Source organism: Aricia agestis, chromosome 1, assembly GCF_905147365.1.
Source record: "Aricia agestis chromosome 1, ilAriAges1.1, whole genome shotgun sequence".
Classification (NCBI taxonomy): Eukaryota; Metazoa; Arthropoda; class Insecta; order Lepidoptera; family Lycaenidae; genus Aricia; species Aricia agestis.
In genome coordinates, this window is record NC_056406.1 from 23,692,460 (window position 1) to 23,712,580 (window position 20,121).

Below are 20,121 nucleotides of genomic sequence, written 5' to 3' on the forward strand. Positions count from 1 at the left end.
GTGTGCAAGTCAGTATTTTTGGTGAAACTTTCAAACATTTTGATCGAGAAAAGGGAATATACAGATATTGATTTAAATACATGCCATAATCTAATAACCAGGTATATTATATAAAATTCTCGTGTCACGTGGTGCGTGGTTGAACTCCTCTGAAACGGCTCGACCGATTTTCGTGGATCTTAGCGAGCATATCGGCTAGGGTTGAGAATCGGACAACATCTACTACTATAGTAAATTATTGCAACTCCCGACTGACGGCGACCATTGTTTGTGTGACGGGATAGCGATGGACGTTGCCATGGTGACATACTTATTTAGTCACTTCAATAAAATAATATGGGCGAAAATTTAATATTTTATACGGCAAAACAACGTTTGCCGGGACAGCTAGTATTATATAATAAAAGCTCTACTTTGGTATCGTTTGTGTTTGGTATCGTATCATTATTAAGTATCAATAAAAGCAACGCTGGCTTTTTGCTGAGCTGAATGAGGTTGGAAAGTGAAAGCACACAATAAACAAGTTGTCTGGATCACGAGTCGCGATTGATTACCTTAGATCAGTGATTCTTCACCGGTGGTCTCCCTGAAGGAATTCCAACTGGTCCGCGAACCCATCCTAATAATATGTGAGATTTCAGAAGTAAGTAAAGAGTATGGACTATGGAATCACAAAAATCACATTTAATTAAAATCTGTAACTTTTAGATTTTTGCCAAATAAGAAAAGTGTGCTAATTATAAAGTTGTCGTTGTTTTCTTTATCAAAAACCGCCGCCGCCTTTTAATTTAGGTAAACCAACCGGGTGGTCCCCGGCTAGACAAACATTTGGTAAAATGGTCCCTCATGACTAAAAGGTTAAGAACTACTGCCTTAGATAGATGGATCTAGCTCAGTTGCACTAAGTGGTTTCGATAACATTGATAGATATTAGAATCTATAGTCAAGCTGCTATCGACGTAATCTAAGACATTTGGTTCGAGACAAAAATGTGTAAAGATCACAGCAGACGTCCTGAGACAGCAGTCTCACAGGTCAGTTTGCTGGAATAAGAAAAAAAAAACATTCATTTATTTAATTATGTGAGTTAGCGATGGCTATTTGAAATCTTATCAATTTTTGTTTTCGAATATTACGACATATTATTAAACTTATAATTAAAATGATTATTACTGATGACAGCTTGTCTAAAGAAATAACACCTCTTTTATATATTCTTCTAATTTTATTATAAAAAATTAAAATTATATTTTATCAAATATAAAATGATTTTTATAAAATACTAATTCTAAATTATTTCCTCTACCCGTCGCTTCAGGCGCTTCAGGGCTGGGGAGCCCTGGTCCCAGAAGTGGGCAATTGTAACAATTGTATGAAATATTTTAAACGATATTTATTTAACGGTCCGGTTCCTTGCGGCCGATTTTACGGTTTATTGTGTTAAACCGTAAACCGATTTACGGTTAAAGGTTTACGGGTGAAAAACGAAAGCGGTTAAATAAATATTATTTCAATTGTAAAGTAATTGTATAAGTGTTGAAACGAGCCCACACGAATGTAGTAGCGAGTTTCATTTTACTGAATTTCATATAAAATTACTATAATATTATTATGTATTATAAAGGGTAGAGATCAAACAAAACCTATCAGTGGGTTACCGAAGACAGACATTTTTGGGTCTCAAGTCGCTTCCACATCGTCGTTTAAGATTTATCACAACGTAAGTCGTTTTTAGAAACTCTTCAGGAGAGACAAAAACCGATAAATTTGATACGTTTAACACTTTGAGTATACTTTGAAAGAAATCATTTTTTTTTTGTAAAAGTACAAAATGTAACATATTGTATTGTTTTTATCAAGTTGGTTATCGTCTCCTCTGAAAAGTTCCTAAAAATGACGTGGTGATAGAACTTAAACGCCGTTATACTGATACAGTGGTTACTAACGGGGTGATACCTAGGCTCAAATCCACACCTAGGTACATTATAAAATGAGACCCAACAGCAATCTCATTTTAAAATGAAATCACAAAACCTACATACAATATTCGAATAGAGCATTATCCGTTAATATTTAATGTGTGATTGAGGCACGGCGCGAAAGAGGATCATAAAGGAGTGCACCGGAACAGATCGCACGACAATATCCTAATTCACTCGCGCGAATGTAATCCATTAGTGCCCGTCCCTCGCGGGGGACTCCCCTCCGCCCCCGCCGCCCCCCTCGACCGCCCCGTCACCCCCCGACCGCCCCCGGCCGCGTCCGTCATTCATAAACCTCCATATCATTTGTATTGGCACATGTTTCATATGACTAATGGACGAGACATTAAATACGGCGACATCTGCTTATTGCAATCAACAATATTGTAAAAATGTGGTACAGTCGATTACAAAAACACAATGCGGAAACGTAGAGAGTTTATTTAATGTCATCAGCGCCAGGTACGCTATGATCTCTCAATTTTGCCATATAGCACATACGGTGGTCGTCGTCGTAAATATTAATACCAATATTCGAATGAATGTGTACAATTATTTTAATCAACTATCTGTTTAAGATAATCTTTTAAATTATAATATTCCATCAAATATTCAATTACATTAGCGTAGAGAAAGCAAAGCAAATAAATCACTACATTAAATATGACTAAATAATACATATTTACAATTAATTTTCTAAATTACCGTTCCACTCATGTTTGCCCTTCCGAGCTTTAATACACTTATACGTAACGTTTTCAGAAAAATTAAAGAAAGTAATCAGTGGAATTACGCCGGCTACTAAAATATGTATTCGTCATAAAAGTATGCGCCGAGTTCTGCCGAGGATAAATATTCATTATGCCGGTCGTCTAACGTTTTAGCGGGATTAAATGTTATTAACCCGCGATGCTCTTAGCGGAATCAATCGGCCCGCACGCTGTCGCATCTCCGGAGGGGGATATTAATGTAACAATACATCACCCGTCTCTTTTTGCGACTCACAATTAGCCTTTTTGGAACAGATTTTTGGCCCACAATAATAGTGTTCCTAGTTTGAATATTTTATTGTAGTTGGCACTTAGGTACTTTCGTTAAAGACTCTCGCGTAGATGAAAGTTAGGAACCCGAAAGTCTTTTCCGGATTCCTGAGGACGATAACTCTCTGTAATGATTCAAAATCAGTTCAGTCCATTTAACGTCAGAACATTACACCTTTTCTATTAATTGAATTTCGAGAAAATTTTAAATGACAACTACAATAGTATGAAACAAAAGCGCTTATTTATATCTTTAAAGAACGCAACGGATTATGATATAATTGTAATACATAGTGATTCGAGAGGAAGGTTTATTTTTAAAGGCACTCTGTAGTCAGGCGGCGAGGCGGATCGCTACTCGCTGGTATAACAAGTACGAGCCTTATCGATAAGACTATGTGCGTCCCGCGCCGCTCCCGGTTCGAGAGCTCCACTAATTAATTAGCCGACTCCGTTTCAATTAACCGAGCGGGCCATCGGCATTAAGATCGTCAATGTTTATCAATTTCCCGGCGAGTTATTAGTGTCACTGACGGGCGGCGCGTGATCACTTAGCGCGCTAATTGACGCCGCGACGGACACTCATCCGTTTATTCCGACATTATTCTTGCATCGATACATTGAATTTAAACGATAAAAATATCCCGGTACGAGTATTTTTGTATTGCGCCCGCTTCTACGGGCTCGTTATTGTATATCTTAATCGAGTATGTTGAGCAAACGTTAGTAAATTGAACATTGAATCACAGTTTACACTACAGAGGAGGCTTATTTTGACAACACGCCATAGGCGAAACAAATTAAACATAATTCGAAATTGTGTATCTTAAACACGGAACACTAAAACTAAATTGGCCACTCGAAAGTGGAGGCGAGTTTAAGACTGCGCCGGGAGCCCCGGGCCCCGGGGGAGGGGCGCGTTTTAATTACGGCGTTTAAGTAAAAGCGGCGGGGCGTCTAGCTAGGTGCATTACACAGATTCAACCACCAAAAGCCTCCACTTAGCTAATGAAACATGCTCGCGTGTAGTTCGGCCGCATTGTGAACGGAACTGCGCGGGTCCGACCGCCTCGGCGGATCCTCGTTTACTTGCATTATTTTAATGGAGCCATTGTGGGGGGCGCGTCCTTTGTCGTGTGGAGACGCGGATGCGGAAGTGCATCCCTGGCCCCGTTCGCCCGGCCGAGCCCGAATTAAGCGCCGGCCCTCGTTTCGATTTAGATTTGAATGGCCCCCGATTGTATATCGTCAAAGAATTAGGATCGTCGTTGGCGTAATGAGGAAGCATAGCGGTCGATGTAGGTTTCGAGAGCTAAATAGAATACACAGAAAAGGCTAAGGGTTACGCCGTCCGTAAAAAAACATCTCAATTTGCACGTCGTGGGTGGTCGCACACAGACCGACGTTTTAATTTATGGGATATTTTATAAGGGTCAGAGATCGATGGATAAGCTCATGATTTTAATTACAGTTAGGTGAACAAAAAATATTTTTTACTCGGTGTAAATTTAATTTAAAATTAAAGTTTGGATCTCGATAGCGGCTATTAGATTTGTTAGCTATAATAATTATATGAACCGTTATCAAAATTGAAATCTACATGTTCCTTACCTCATAAGTTTATATCTATCGCCCGTCGCGACCGCTATGAATGAATTTAATTAAGTGGAATATTTATTCACCGTGACAACATAATAATCATGATTTAAGTTATAAATTAATTTGTAATGTTATCTATATCTATACTTCTATACTAATATATACTAATATACTAATACTAATAATATTATAAATGCGAAAGTATCTCTGTCTGTCTGTCTGTCTGTCTCGCTTTCACGCCAAAACTACTGAACCGATAGTAATGAAATTTTGTACACAGATAGTCTAAAGCCTGAGAAAGGACATAGGCTACTTTTTAACTGGAAAAAGGGGTTGTAAGGGGGTGAAAATGCGTAAATTTGGTCAAATTAACTTAGTTCCAAAAACTTAAAACAGATGGCGCCAAGAGTCCCCTAGATCGCGCTATTGCTTGCTCATGCGTATTTCTATAAGAGGTGGTACCATATTGAGCTAGACTTTTCGATTCTTTCGATTGTTATACACGTTATTAACTAATAACTCACCTACCAACTTAGACATCAAATTCAAAAACAACAGCGCCAAAACTACTGAACCGATTGTAATGAAATTTTGTACACAGATAGTCTAAAGCTTGAGAAAGGACATAGGCTACTTTTTAACTGGAAAAAGGGGTTGTAAGGGGGTGAAAATGCGTAAATTTGTTTAAATTAACTTAGTTCCAAAAAACTCAAAACAGATGGCGCCAAGAGTCCCCTAGATCACGCTATTGCTTGCTCATGCGTATTTCTATAAGAGGTGGTACCATGTTGAGGTAGGTTTTACGATTCTTTCGATTGTTATACACGTTAATATTAACTAATAACTCACCTACCAACTTAGATATCAAATTCAAAAACAACAGCGCCAAAACTACTGAACCGATTGTAATGAAATTTTGTACACAGATAGTCTAAAGCCTGAGAAAGGACATAGTCTACTGCTTACTGGAAAAAGGGGTTGTAAGGGGGTGTTTATGCGTAAATTTGTTCAAATTAAGTTAGTTCCAAAAACTGGAACAGATGGCGCCAAGAGTCGCCTAGATTGCTTGCTCATATGTATTTCTATAAGAGGTGGTACCATGTTGAATTAATATTTCGATTGTTATACATGTTATTAATTAACTCACGTACCAACATAGATATGAGAAACAACAGTCTACCAATAATAAATACTAAATAGTTTATGGGTATTGACTATTGGGCAAAGCTAAAGTTGTGTAATGCATTATGCAGCTAAGTTGTGTAGCGCTAAATAAGCTTTAGGTATAAAAGTTTAATTAAAAAAAAAAAAACATTATGTGCACACTACACGGCTGTTTTGGGTATTTTGATTTAAGGGGTACCAGGGTTTTAAAAAGCTTTTGACACCAATTTTATTGACACCGCGCGCTATAAACTGAAGTCCACGCGGACGAAGTCGCGGGCAACAGCTAGTAATTTATAAATCAATAGTAGGTACCTACTGTAAAACATATTAAGTTCTTAGAACAAAACGATATTAGGAAGCAATACCTATAATATATAAAGGACCAGGGCCCTAATGAATTAAGAGGTCGTTGTGAGCAAGTCGGTGTCTCTAGTAGATTGACTACCTTCATAACTAAACTAGACACGAACTCGGGCCCAATGAATAAATTAAACTCTAATTTCTTGACACACTTCATCTGAAGCGGATTGCCTTGCTCGTAATTGCACCGTGATTAAACTTTTTGCAATCAATTCTGTGTGCATAAAGCATACTTTGTGTCTTAATTAAATTAAATTTACTTACTTTAATTAACTATTATTGTTTTCAACTTATTAGGGACGTCTTTTTAAAGGGTTTGCGAAACTTTGCTTTCGTAGAAGATACTCCTCAGATAACTTTGATCAGGTCATTTTCCACCGCTATATGATTTTCTTAATTAACTATAAATACTGTTTATAGAAAAAAAAAAACTCGCTCCTCTTGACATATTTTATCGCTCTCCTTGGGTACTACGCCCTGATTCAATCAGTTAGGCAAGTCCTTAGCTATTTGGTAAAATCAAAGGTGTGGGTGCTATTTTTAATTATGTAATTAGTATCGCGTCAGTTTCAAGATAGTATGAAATGACCGAAGTTGTCAAATCATCGTCAGGCCGTGGCTAATGGCTAATTAACAGGCGTGTAAGCGCGGCCACGGTGAGAGGTAATCAGTGCCAATAATTAGGTGGGACGCACGCAACGGTTTCGATGTTCGCTGTCGGAAACGATATTGTTGTAAACACCTTGAACCTGTTTTTATATGAGTATTCTATATTTACGCACAATTTGGGAGAGTTGAAGATTATTATGCCCGATGGACGCTCTACTAAATATTATAGAGTACTATTTAGTAACAAGGAACAGCTCACAACTTTGATGTTTAAATTATTTTAAGGATAAACGCATATTATTTTGCGTAAACATATATTTAGGAGCCCTTAAAAATTACATTAGGTTATAAGAAAGTACTAAGTAGTATTTGTGAATTTTAAACTTCTACAAAACCAAGTCAGACACGAATGACGAAGGTGACATCTTGTAATGGTAATATTGACATATTTATTAAGACTGAGCGAAACTTTGTCAAGGCGAGGTCTGTACCATCCCGTGCCGGCAGGTTGCGTGTAGAGGCGCCTTTAATCCGCCTTTATTATTAATAATAGAGTAGCTGATTAACGAATTGTGTTCACGGGGAAATTGTAATCGAATTATCAACTTGAGAATAAGAAGGTAAAGTTAATGATACTTATGGTTATTTTTTCGGGACTCGCTATTGTCAATACATTTTAAGGTGGCACCAGCGCGGCGGTCATTGACCTTTCTAGTCTAGGAGCTGTGAGAAAATGCTCGCTCACAAAAACTTTTACTAACTTAAGAAAAAAAATTGAACTCTTATAAAAACATCGAGTATGCAAAATACGATATCGCCCAGACTAGAAGTACCTATTTGTCACTTTATTGTCAATCACGGTTTGTATAGAAAACGATGAAATATGACAAGTATTTTGACAGGGGGTTAATGACCGCTACGGTCTGAATACAGCGATTTGATAATAGTATATGTTTGGCAAGCTTTGAGTAGCGAAATGAGAGGGAACGGAGGTAATGATGAAGTGAAAATGAAGGAGTGAAAAGCAGTCGAGTTTAAAAGTAGTTGGCTCATTTACCCCGCTGGCCGGCTGTCCGGCGCACTACGGAGATCACAGGTAACGCCGAAGCTAGCCCGCAGCGCCGCTTTGTGAAAGATTCCCAAAGCGAGCTCTCGCCACTTTGATGTCGGGCCCGCCGGGTAATTTGGAAAAACCTTATTTAATTAACTTTCGACAAGTCCGAGTAATCGCGTTACAAAGCCGCGCCGTGGTCAAGTCTTTGTGCTCCTGATTTTTGCGCGCAATAAAGGGCTGTCGGGGCCAGGTGTTTCCCAATTAACGTCCTTTGACCGGCCCGAGCCGACCGAAGATCTGGCCGGAACGTGCTATAGGTTGGTAAATAGGTTTGGAGTGTTTAAAGTTTGAGATTGGTTAGCAGCAGCCGGGGCGCCCGCGGCGGCGGCGGCGGACCGTCCGCGCTGAAGATAATTAACTCTATAAACTAGCCTTGTGCGGAGTTCCACAAATTGCATCAACTGTTTGTAAATATACGCCGAGCGCCCGCGGTCACAGTTATACCCAATTTATTCGCGTTATCTAAGATCGTTTTAGTTCTAAGCTTATATTCGCATAAATTCGAGTAATTAATACTAGAATCCTCGTAACTCTAAACACCTACACAGTATTAACTATTAACTCAGGTTCTCAGCTAGCATGCTCTACCTACGTTTTATGATTCTCTAATTTTTTCCGTCTGACCGTCCTTAATACTTAATCATCACGAGATTTCATTTTAAACATTAATTAAATTAAATGACATTTTATGATAATGAAATGAGATTAATAAAAAATAAGTAACCAACAGAATTATGCTTTAATAAATTTCATTGTAACTATCTCACTAAGTACCTCATAATTAACTTTAAACTACCATACGTTTAAAGTTATTTTACTATGCAGTTGCATACTCAAATGTATGAATTTTCTCTTTAGGTCGTTAGCATAAAGTGTTAAAGATCTTGTCAAGGTGTAATATCTTCGAAACATTAGCCGCGACCTGTGATAGTGTGTCGGCGCCCTAACTGGAAGATAAAATCGTTTAATTGTTGAGAACCAATCCGACGCAGTCACGACCAGCGAATAAACAACGAAGGTCAGAACCCGTGATTAATTGGTATTGTTTTAATTAGGAACAAAAATGTATGTTCATAAGTACCGTGCGTGGTGAGAAAAGCAATCACTTACAAGATCTTACTGTGTTACAAATTAATCTGTAAGTACATTACTAAGGGTGCGTCCATATCAGCGTGACTGTAGCCGGACATACGGTCTCGAAGTGAATAAAATTGTATGTCGTGACATATATACACACTTTTGGAATGTCACAGTCATAGTCACGTCTATTCTGGACGGACAATATACTTTAAAATTAATAACAGATCCGATATCTTTGAGCAATACTTTCGTAGAGACTCTACAAGTCAAAGACTTCTATTAGAAGTCTTTACTACAAGTGTTATATTTAAAAAAAGAAATAACTCCAAATATAATTGAATAAACTCGGATGAAATTATCGAACGCCAACATTTCTATTAGCATAGTTTCAACTAAATTCCCTGCAATATTCTATATTTGCGAGCGCATAAAAAATTAAAATGAAAAGTCAAACAGAACGCGCGCTCGCATTTGCAAATTACGTATTGATGTTCTATTAGCGAAAGTTAGCTAATTTTAAAGTTGATTTATCGATCGCTAACAACACGGGGCGCGTCATTAGTGCATGCGGTTTTCATTCGAACCTAATCTAAAACATACGGTTAAAATGTAATTTGTGACAGCAATTAGATAGTAATAAACGCGGAAACGCCGTCACACCGCGCGCTGTTTTCAATTTGGTTTGCATTAATTAAAATATAAATTAGATGTATTGTAATGCGCTCATTATAATAATAATTATCGTGTAGCGAGTCGGAATATAGACTTCATTAGACAATTGTTGTGCTCGTGAACTTTTCATTATCGCTTCTAATTAGTGAATATTGTTTTTATTCCGGATCGTTACTGGAACTTTGTATTAAATGTTCAAGGCTGGAAGCGATTAGCTCGGGGCCAAAAAAATAGTTTAAAAATAGAGACGTGATTGGTAGTGATGAATGTTTCTGTTTATGCTCTAAGTCTAAATAATAATCTATTACTAGGTAAGGTGGAGCTGGCCAACCGAAATAATCGACCAAGCTGCACCGCTCGCTAATCGCTCGATTGTTTATCGCGCAGCTGCTTGTAAATATTAACTTTATTTAATGTACGGCTTAATCTACTTCGATATTAAATTTTGCTAGTATGATTTTTCAAGCTATTATATCAATATGATAGTTAAAGGGCCATTACACACGTACCTCCTCGAAGTCCCTGTAGGAGTGGTGCGGCGGCGGCGGCGGCGCGGGGGCGGGGGCGGGGGCGGGCGCTCATTCCCGCGAGCGCCGCGGCCGCCCCACCTTGCCCTTGCGCACGGGCGCCGTCGTCGCCGCGCTCGCGCTCTTCATCAGCTTCTGCCAGTCCTGCTCGCACACTAGCGACCCCGCTAGCATGTAGTACCTGCAAGTTAAAAGTTAATATGCGTCAATTAAGTCAGGCTGTCGATATATTGGATGTAATTGTAATCTAAAATCTCGCACACACGTAAAAATACAAATACGTGCATTTTTGGATCTCCTTAGAGGATGTTCCTCAGAAAAATTCCATTTAACTCCTGGGCTTCTGGCCGGAGCACCTCTCTACGTTTACTTGTCAGTAATCTTATCTAACCTGTGGCTAGAGATTACTAAACATAGGTACAGACCTATCCCCCTGCATGAGGTGTGAGCCGCACTTGGAGCAGGCGAAGCACTTGATGTGGAAGACGTGGAGGGGCTGGTGCGGCGCGCTGGTCCGCATCACGAACTCGCTGGCTGGGATCGCCTGCCCGCATGCCGCGCACGCGCCGCTCGAGCCGAACATTCTGGAACAATAGCGATACATTTCTTATTAGTCAAAAAGTCTAGAACTGTATATGGTTAAAAAATCAAGCATAAAAGCTCTCCCTCGTTATTTCGGTCAAAGATGGACAGTGTAATAAGGGCGAATAACAATAGCGAAAGGAATCCCCTACTAAAAACAATGTTCTTCAAAGTCTATAGGATTGGAGATAGTGTATCGCGTACTAGGCACCTACCATAAAAAAAAAGAATAATCTAGACAACGCAGAAATATTGGAGATGTAAGTTTTACTCCTAACTGAATAAACAAAGTGGTCAACTGATTAAGAGGATACACCAGGGGCTAGAGAAATGAAAAAAAAGTACGTGTAATATCTATAGCTGTCTCCCTTACCTCAAGCCTATACCGCAGAACGCGATAGAGACAACTGCAGAAAATCCAGAAAATCAACGATTCGTTGTCCCCTGATTCCTTCTCCAAAACTTAACCGAGTTAAGTACTTTTTTCATTAAAGATTAAAAAAAGGCTTGAGCTGTGTTCCTATGTTTTGCTTTTTTTGTATAATCTAGCCAAATCTGTTTTCTCGACGTTTGAACACAGCGGAAAATCTGGCCATTTTTTTGAGTTTTTGAACGTTCATATCTTATTTAATAATTAAATTATGAAAAAAAAAGAAAACATAGGGACATTGTATTAGTGGCCGTAGATATTCAGGAAAAAAATTATAACTCTACTAGCATTATCCAGGGAGGAAACAGGGGACAACGTTTGTATGGAAAAAAGGGAGGTGTGGACTCCTCTTAAGTTCTACATCTTTATGTAATTACAATTTATTGCTGTAAAGTATATAGTAATTAGTAAATTAGTTTCAACTTTCAGTTATAACTAAATAAACCCACGAATCGAGAACCTGTTTAAGTCTGTTATATCTCCCAATCAACTTCTCACGTTCCTTTTATTTCCGACCTACATATTTGTGGCAAAATAAAAACGGCGATTATTTAAATCAACAGCTTCATAACAAACAACCGAGTATGATTATCGCTCGTTAAATCATAATGTATGGTTAATAAAATAAACTAACAACACCGTTGATAAATACATTACAAGACACATCAAAGCGGATATTTCCATCTGCGTTCGTAACATTTTTAACGTTGGCCTGCTCATGTTTTGCTGCTAATTATTTTATTGTGACTTAATTCTGAATTTGAAATGACGATGACCTTACGATGACACTCATTTACGGCCATTCCCAATATTTGATCTATCTCTGGTTTTGCCCTACTAGAGATAGGAATAGCTCACAATAATTGACATAAAATATATGTCTCTAATGTCTAATGTGAGCTATTCCTATCTCTAGTAGGGCAAAACCAGAGATAGATCAAATATTGGGAACGGCCGTTAGAGATTTCACTTTGGGGAGAGAGGCAAATTATTACAACTAGGTATTAACAAAGTACATTTTTTGAGTACCATTTTATTTCCTAACATATTAGCTATGTTACCCTTTTAGGTTCCTCTCCAGTCGGACTATGATAGAAAACGATGCCACTTCCTGTTTTTACTACTCACATTGCACAATCGCTCATTCTAAGACAAATACGGTTCTCAATATTATGGTCGGTATCGATTGTATTGGTCTATCATTGGCCAACGTATAGAGTCTGCATTAATGCCTTTAACCAGGGCGAGCGAAGCGATCCCTAGTACTTACTAGGTATATATCCCACAACCTGAGCAGTGAGCGCTTTTGTGGTACATCGTACACTTTACGGAAACTGTGTTTTAACATAATAGTCTTTATTTATATGTAGATGTTTTATCATCGGTCAGTCAAGGTTTACTTAAGGTACTATTAAAATATAAAAAAAAAACTGTTTTAATGATTATTACCACGCAGAAAAACGACGCGAGCCCTCACAAAGCTCGGCTTTTAGCTAGTTTATTTAAATATGAAATATCAATTCTAATTAATTATACTTAATTCGCGATATCTCGTTTATTTATGAGATACGTGAATATCCTCTTAATTTTATGGTCACTATCATAATGCGAGAGATAAGCAACGTTTTGATACATACATTAGACAGGAATAGTCAAGATACCATAATTATGTCAAAAACCAATCAGGAAAGATGTAGAGACTACTATTTTCCTGTTCTTTTTAGGGTTCCGTATCCAAAGGGTAAAAACGTCTCCAGGCTGTGCCTCAAGAACCGCTATAGCTAGACTTCTGAAATTTTTACAGATTGTGTATTTCTGTTGCCGCCATAAAAAAAATACTAAAAATAAAACAAAATTAATATAAAGGGATGGGATAAATTGTATATATCCCATACAACAAACATGATTTTTTGTCATTTTTCGCTCGATATCAATAACGGCAACAGGTGGGTACTTTAAATATTCAGGAAATCCTAAATTATATTCGTACTTTAATAATTAATAATAATATTTAAGTAAAATACAAAATAGTAAATACGATTTTTTTTGTCTACTTTTGCTGTAATAATGTGTGTAAGTAATGGTACGAAACCGGCCGATTTATTGATAAATACTGCTCTAGTCTATCATTATTTATTAATTGGACGAGAATCTTATATATAAAACAAGCAGCTGTTGTATTAAAACGCTAAATGAAAACTTAATAGCAGTAGAGCAATTATTTGAAAATAACAATTAAAATCTACATATTAATCAAGTTAGAGTATTATAAAATGCTAATCTCAAACAATTTAAGGTGGTTCACTGTCAATAGAACTGTAATTAATATATTGTATCGTGTATAAGCCATCATAAAGAATCGAATAATAATCGGCCAAGTGCGAGTCGGACTCGCGCACGAAGGGTTCCGTACCGTTAAAATTAAATAAATTGTGTTTTTTGTATGGGAGCCCCCTTAAATTTTATTTTATTTTATTATTATTAATTATTGAAGTAGACATATAAATATTTAGAGCTTTTATGAAAATATCAAGTGCCTATACCTGTTGCCATTATTGATATCGAGCAAAAAAGGCCAAAAAATCATGTTTGTTGTATGGGAGCGCCTCTTAAATTTGAATTTTATTTTGTTTTTAGTATTTGTTGTTAAAGTAGCTATTTCAGAAGTCTAGCTATAGTGGTTCTTGAGATATAGCCTGGAGATAGACAGACGGACGGACAGGCGGACAGACATCGAAGTCTCAGTAATATTACTGAGACTTCGATTTATGTTCTACCTTTTGGGTACGGAACCCTAAAAGGAACACCTTTAATGCAGGGGCTGGTACTATTATGATGGAATAATTTATCGATCATGAATAAAAGGTGCTACTAAATAATTTAATCGTAGCTTAATGAAGCCATTATTATGATTATGATTTTATTGTTAAGTAGAATATTTTTTTGTAAGTACATTGTTTTTATTTTTCTACAAATCAAATTTTTTGTTCAACCTTCGAGTGTTCTAAAAATTGAAAATAGCAGTCATTTGTTAAAATTTATGAGTTAAAGCTCATAAAACCTTAATGCAGAAAGCATAATTATTTTAATTAAGTAAGGCTTATAAAACAAATTTGAACCTTAAGCATATTATAATATAGCGATTAACACATTAAAATGATGAAAAACTTTGTAGTGTTGTAATATAAAGTGTAAAATAAAATAAGAAAATGATAATATGCAGAAATTAAATATTATAAAAATAAATAAACTAATATCTTGAAGTAATATTACAATTTATAGCTCTATCGTATTTTTAGGATTAGTGCATCATAAATGAATGTATGTGGGAGAAGGATCGACCTTAAGACAATCTATTATAATGCTAAATTAGAATTTGAACGTTTGAGGATATAATTATAAAAATATTTAATAGATAATTTAATAGGAATAGGAAAGTAGACTTTAAATTTTATTTTTCGGGGCTAAAAACTATCCTAAGTCCTTTCCAGTCTCAAGGGACTTAAATAATGGCTCAACAGTTTTAAGCGTGAAGAGGGAACAGACAGACACACATTTTTATATTAATAATACGAATATGGATAAATAACACACATGAAAAGCAATTAAAAGTTAATATGCTAACAAACATCGCGGAAGATAAATTTGAAAGTCTTAAAAGATAAATTCACTTCAATCACTCGCAGCAAATAGGATTTCGTTCATTTGCCGGGGTAAAGCGTTTTCAATTAAGGAGCGCCGGCAAACAGTACAGTAGGTATCGGCGTATGAAGGTAACATTAATTAAACCAAGACAAACACGACGTGTTTGTGTTGGACGCGGAACTGCACGATACTACAAATTATTTAGAAACATTCGCCGCTGCCGAATCTACGGGGAGACTGGAGTTCCAGATACTGAGGGTGTGCGTTGATGGACGGATGCCGATGGACGCATTCTTTGACATTTTAACTGACATCGTCGGTGAAATTATTGTGCTACGATACCTATTTTAATGGATGTAGTGGACATCATAAATTGATGGACTTACCGTGAATTCAGGGTGTGTATAGACGGTAAGTCCAGGGGATACGTTGGAAAGATCTAGTTGGTGTGTGTGTGTGTGAGAGAGAGAGAGAGAGAGATGGAGATAAAGGTAAAAATGGAAAGATAATATTATGTATTGTAAAGTTATTAGGTATTTCACTTTAAAACTTAATGATATACAAGTTCTTACATTCACATATTATTAAAATCTATCTAACTGTTCTAAGAGGTTAGAAAGTAACGACTTATGAACCTAAGAGAGACCTTTACTTAATATATAATTTAGGTGATCACCAAACTTAGCAACAAAACTCCTCATTTCAATATTAATTAAGAGGTTTTCAATTATAATAATTAAAAGTTGTATTAGCATACGAATATAAGTTCTCGCATTCGTATTCAGAAGTCCCCAACTTCGCTAATTTGAAGGGTACAAATTACTTGGAAACTTATAAGGGGATTTTAACACTTTTCTGTGTCACACAGAGACCTCTAATCGCAAGTTTTAGGTCGGCTTTCATGCCGATATTAATTAACGTGTGCCTTAATAAATAAGCTTGTTTCGAGTGTCACAAACCTAAGTACAATCATGTGTACAAGAATTATACATTTTAATATAATAATTTTGATCGGAATGAAAGCCTTTAATTATTATAATTAAAAAAATATAATGCGGCTCTTCTCGGCATCCTTGTTTTCCTCAGTAATGACAGGTGACGTTAGTATAAAAATTTAGATACCGACCTGAAAAGTGAAAACCTTAACATAATCGCACTATATAATATGATGCATGTTAAGGCACCAACTATGATCAATAAAATACAAATAATAAATAAACGTGTTGTACTTTCTTAGCCGCCTGTACCTACACGTACAGTCGAAGTTTATTTGTATACGTGTAAAATTGTATACGTCCTCGTCCTCATTAATTTAAGATGGAGGTATCTTGACGTGTTATTTTATTCAGGATGTGCGCTTCAGATTGTTATGAGGCAAATTAAAGCCGAGCCATCATTAAGGAGGGCTTAGGGACGTTGATATTTTTTCTTGGAAACACCGTTTGCCTGTTGCTCGCGTTTAATTAGTAATCTATGCTTGATTATTATTATTTATTATAACATATTTATTTGTTCAATAATTTAATGAAATTATACTTAATTATTTACTTTCTTAGTGTAATTAAAATTTAAGGACTTTAAGCACAAACCAAGTACATTTACCAAAAACTTAGTGCTTTTATAAATAGTAGAGACGTTTGCTTTAGAAATTAAAACACGTCATTAGGACAATCTTGCGCGATATGCAGTTGATTGTGCAGTTTCATAAATATCTTTGTAAGCTAATCTTTGTTATGCAATTTCTTATAAATTGTAATATTGTACATATTATCTTCGTGTACTATTATTTTTAAGTAACAACCTTCCTTTATTAGCAACTTTTACTCAAATTTCTCTAGATGTTTATTTGTTATTGGATATTGAATTTTAGGCCGAGAGAAACGAGCGTCTTGGGCAGTCTTGGAAGTTGCAGCTCGTATTAATTTCTCCCTGACCATTAGATACCGGGATAATGGTCCAACCATTACCGGAACAGGCTTTGTCTTCGTTTGCATGCTTCGGACTTAGATTTTGCATCAAATATTATTTTTGTGTAAGTCGGTTAAAACTTTATTTAAATTTTAACATAGGTACTGGTAATACAACCTTCTGTCATATTCTTTAAGCAGTAATAATAATAATAATTATTTAATTAACGATTATAATAATATAATGGATTTTTGCTTGAATTGTTTCTTTGCTAAATGAACCCAGAAAGTGCTGAGTACAAACATATTTTGATGAAAGATCAATGAAAGTTAAATTGATTACGTGAATTTTAATGAGTAATGACTAATGACTAATGACTAATGACACATTAATATACATTTTGGAAGAAAAATATATCCTTATGAATAGTCCCTCTGGAGCTTTTTTGGAAGACATATTATTATAATATAATGTCAATATTATTTTCCAATTAAGTCAATAAACTAAACATCATATCACCGAAGTCGATACTCAATGCGAAGCGAAGCAATGATAATGAGGTAATGGGGCTATTTGTGTCTCGGGGTCCGCGAGCGAAGCAACAAGTCCCGTATCGAAGCGATCCGTCTCAGATCCACCTCCCCTCCCTCTCGGTAGGAAGGGGGGCACCCGGGTGGCTACCGCCAATTTTCTTATTAACCTATTCTTTATCCTGATGTTGGAGGTGACGTTGTCTTAATTGATTACACGGTGTCCTTTCTAAATGTTTAATAATCTTATTTCAATCCATCCTTAACTATCCGATTTTCTAATTGGGCAGTGAACACAAAGTTTCATAATGATAATTATTATATTTATATTTTTTTGTACCTCATTGAGAATATTTTGTTCTTGGAGAAAGTTTATGTTTATAAATCCAAATGAACAATTTTTGTTACCAAAATATGTTTAAAGAATTGAAAAATACATAAAATGTTGAGTTTTTTCAGTTATTAAAATAATATAATAGATCTACTTAATTAAAAGTACCTAAAGAAGTTTCTTCGCTTATTGTTAGCACTGATGAATATATTACGTGCAATTAATTAGTGACCTGAACTTTGTGCATATCCTTAAATCACCATTTTAATTATGTTGTGCATTCATTAAAGTAAGCGTTTAATTAAGAAGATATTTAGATTGCTCGTGTTATGCACGACGTTGTCGGTTGTGTGCAGTGTTTACTTTAGTGTGCTCGGTGCACTCGTGTGCATTGTGTACTTGTGTGCATTCTGTAGTTGTGTGCACTATGTAGTGTGTACTTGTGTGTGCTGTAAAAAGCACAAAGGTTGTTACGCTAGTTAGTGTGTCGTAAAGCGGCGTGTTATCGGGTGTCGTTATAATCACAATGCATGCTATAGTAGCCACACGTGAGGGATTATAGGGAATAGGGCGACAATTGGCCTAGTAAAACACTTAGAAATTGTAAAAGAATGTTACGTGGGTCTAGATTATATGAGTGATTTAAGTATTTTCAAAAGGTAAGTCTAAATTAGTGATGTTAAATAATATTTACTTAAAAAATCAAATTATTGAAAGGATTTGAATTTTGTTTGTATAATCATATTTTGTGGAAAGGAATGTATGTTCTATGTAACGTAAGCGTCACTATTCATGAGATTATGCCTTCTTTATTACGTGTAAAAACCAGAGGAAGATCATCAACCATGTTAAACTTTAACGCAGCCCAGCGCTGAAAAGTCCCAAATCCGTACCTTTCGTGTGGTCCGCCCAGCTTAGAGGCAGGACAGTGTATCAAGTTAGCGCGTCGTTAGCAACACTCGTTAGCGGCGACGAGCCAAGAATTTGCTAATGACGCGTCCTACTCCACAGACCGCATGACGACAATGCGTTTGGAGGGAATGGCCTCGCCGAAAATCGGCGTGAAGTGACGCATGTGTGTTTGGACTTTGGATATTGGTGTCCAAAAGGGAGCTTATTGAAGGTTAGACATCACTATCAGCAATGATGCTTAAGGTATTGATTCTTTCAGACAAGGAGGATAGTTGGTTTTCCACATAAGGCTCTAATGCTATTTTTAACACTATGTAATTAGAAAACATTAATACTTATAATAAAACATAACCATTTACCATAAAATTTAAAAACTTGATTGCTTGAAATCAATTTTAAGATTCGTCTCAAGCTCAAAATATTATGTGACAAGGCTTAAAGTTTAGAGCGTCCGGACTCCGGTCCCAAAGAAAGTAGTAAGTGAGTACATTCTTACGATTACAATTTGACAGTCTGTAAATCACATATCACAAGCACAACCCTTGCCCACTCACTTAAAACATAAAATTCTTTTTCGGATAAACGAAGCCTCAGATAATTTTATTTTATTTTATTTTATTCGGAAAACTTACAGCATACTAACAATAACATTAATTATTTAAATATGAATTTTGAATGCCAATTACAAGTTTCCACTTATGAATAGTAATTTAAAGAAGCTAGATGTGAAACAGCAATTACAATAATACAATATACCTACCTATTTCTATAATTATTATAACATCACCAAAGATTAGATGTTGAAAATTTTAATTTAGTCATAAAGTAGAAAGTAATATTAAATAATATGCCACCGCAAATACAAACCCACTCTGTAATATGAAACTGAATTAAAAATTAAATACGAATTAAAGATTTAATAACAGATGATAGAATTACCTATGATCCGATCCATGATTTGTATTATTAATATTCTATAACATTTTCTATTTAGAGGTGAAATATGCTTTAGTTAGAATATTTCGTATTTTCTTAGGCTTTAATGAAAATACATCCTCATGTTGATTTTCACTTAAAAATGTATTAAATTGAATGCTTGATCTACATATAAACGAGTTACGACGATAGTATGTATTGTAGGGTTGCACATGAAATGGTACATGGTTACGGAGGAATCTAGAAGGAACGTTAAAGTCATATTTACTCAGTAGCTGAGGGACATCTACAGTACTATTAATTACCTTACAAGAGAATGCAATGTCAGAGATTCTTCTACGATAGTATAATGGGAGGAAATGAAACTTTTTGCACCTTGATTCATAGTCTGGAAGGATAATATTGCATTTAAATTGTAGAAATTTCAAGAAACGTTTTTGCACAGATTCGATCCTAGTATTGTAAATATCATAGGTGGGATTCCAAACCTCAGAACAGTATTCCAGAAGACTGCGCACATATGAGCAGTATAGAATTTTTAGGGTTTTAATAGATTTAAAATTCTTGCTTGATCTAATGATAAATCCCAAAGCCTTAGATGCCTTGCTCACGATGTGATCTATGTGCTGGTCAAAAATTAATTTATTATCAATGATTACTCCAAGGTCCTTAATTTCATTTTTTAAGACTAAAACCT

General features: G+C 36.0%; 2 protein-coding genes across 2 annotated transcripts in view; both read right to left on the reverse strand.

The window, feature by feature from the left end:
- Positions 1 to 10,195, reverse strand: part of LOC121725626 — a 34,006-nt gene extending 23,811 nt beyond the window's left edge. The window contains exon 1 of the mRNA XM_042112646.1: positions 10,133 to 10,195. The gene's annotated coding sequence lies outside the window, so the exon portion shown is untranslated. The remainder of the gene's footprint in view (positions 1 to 10,132) is intronic.
- The window catches only part of LOC121725616 (LIM domain transcription factor LMO4), a 77,393-nt gene continuing 67,426 nt past the window's right edge, over positions 10,155 to 20,121 (reverse strand). The window contains exons 3-4 of the mRNA XM_042112637.1: positions 10,576 to 10,734; positions 10,155 to 10,331 (exon numbers count right to left, since the gene is read on the reverse strand). Coding sequence (XP_041968571.1) covers positions 10,202 to 10,331; positions 10,576 to 10,734 — 289 coding nt within the window. The 3' untranslated portion in view covers positions 10,155 to 10,201. The remainder of the gene's footprint in view (positions 10,332 to 10,575; positions 10,735 to 20,121) is intronic.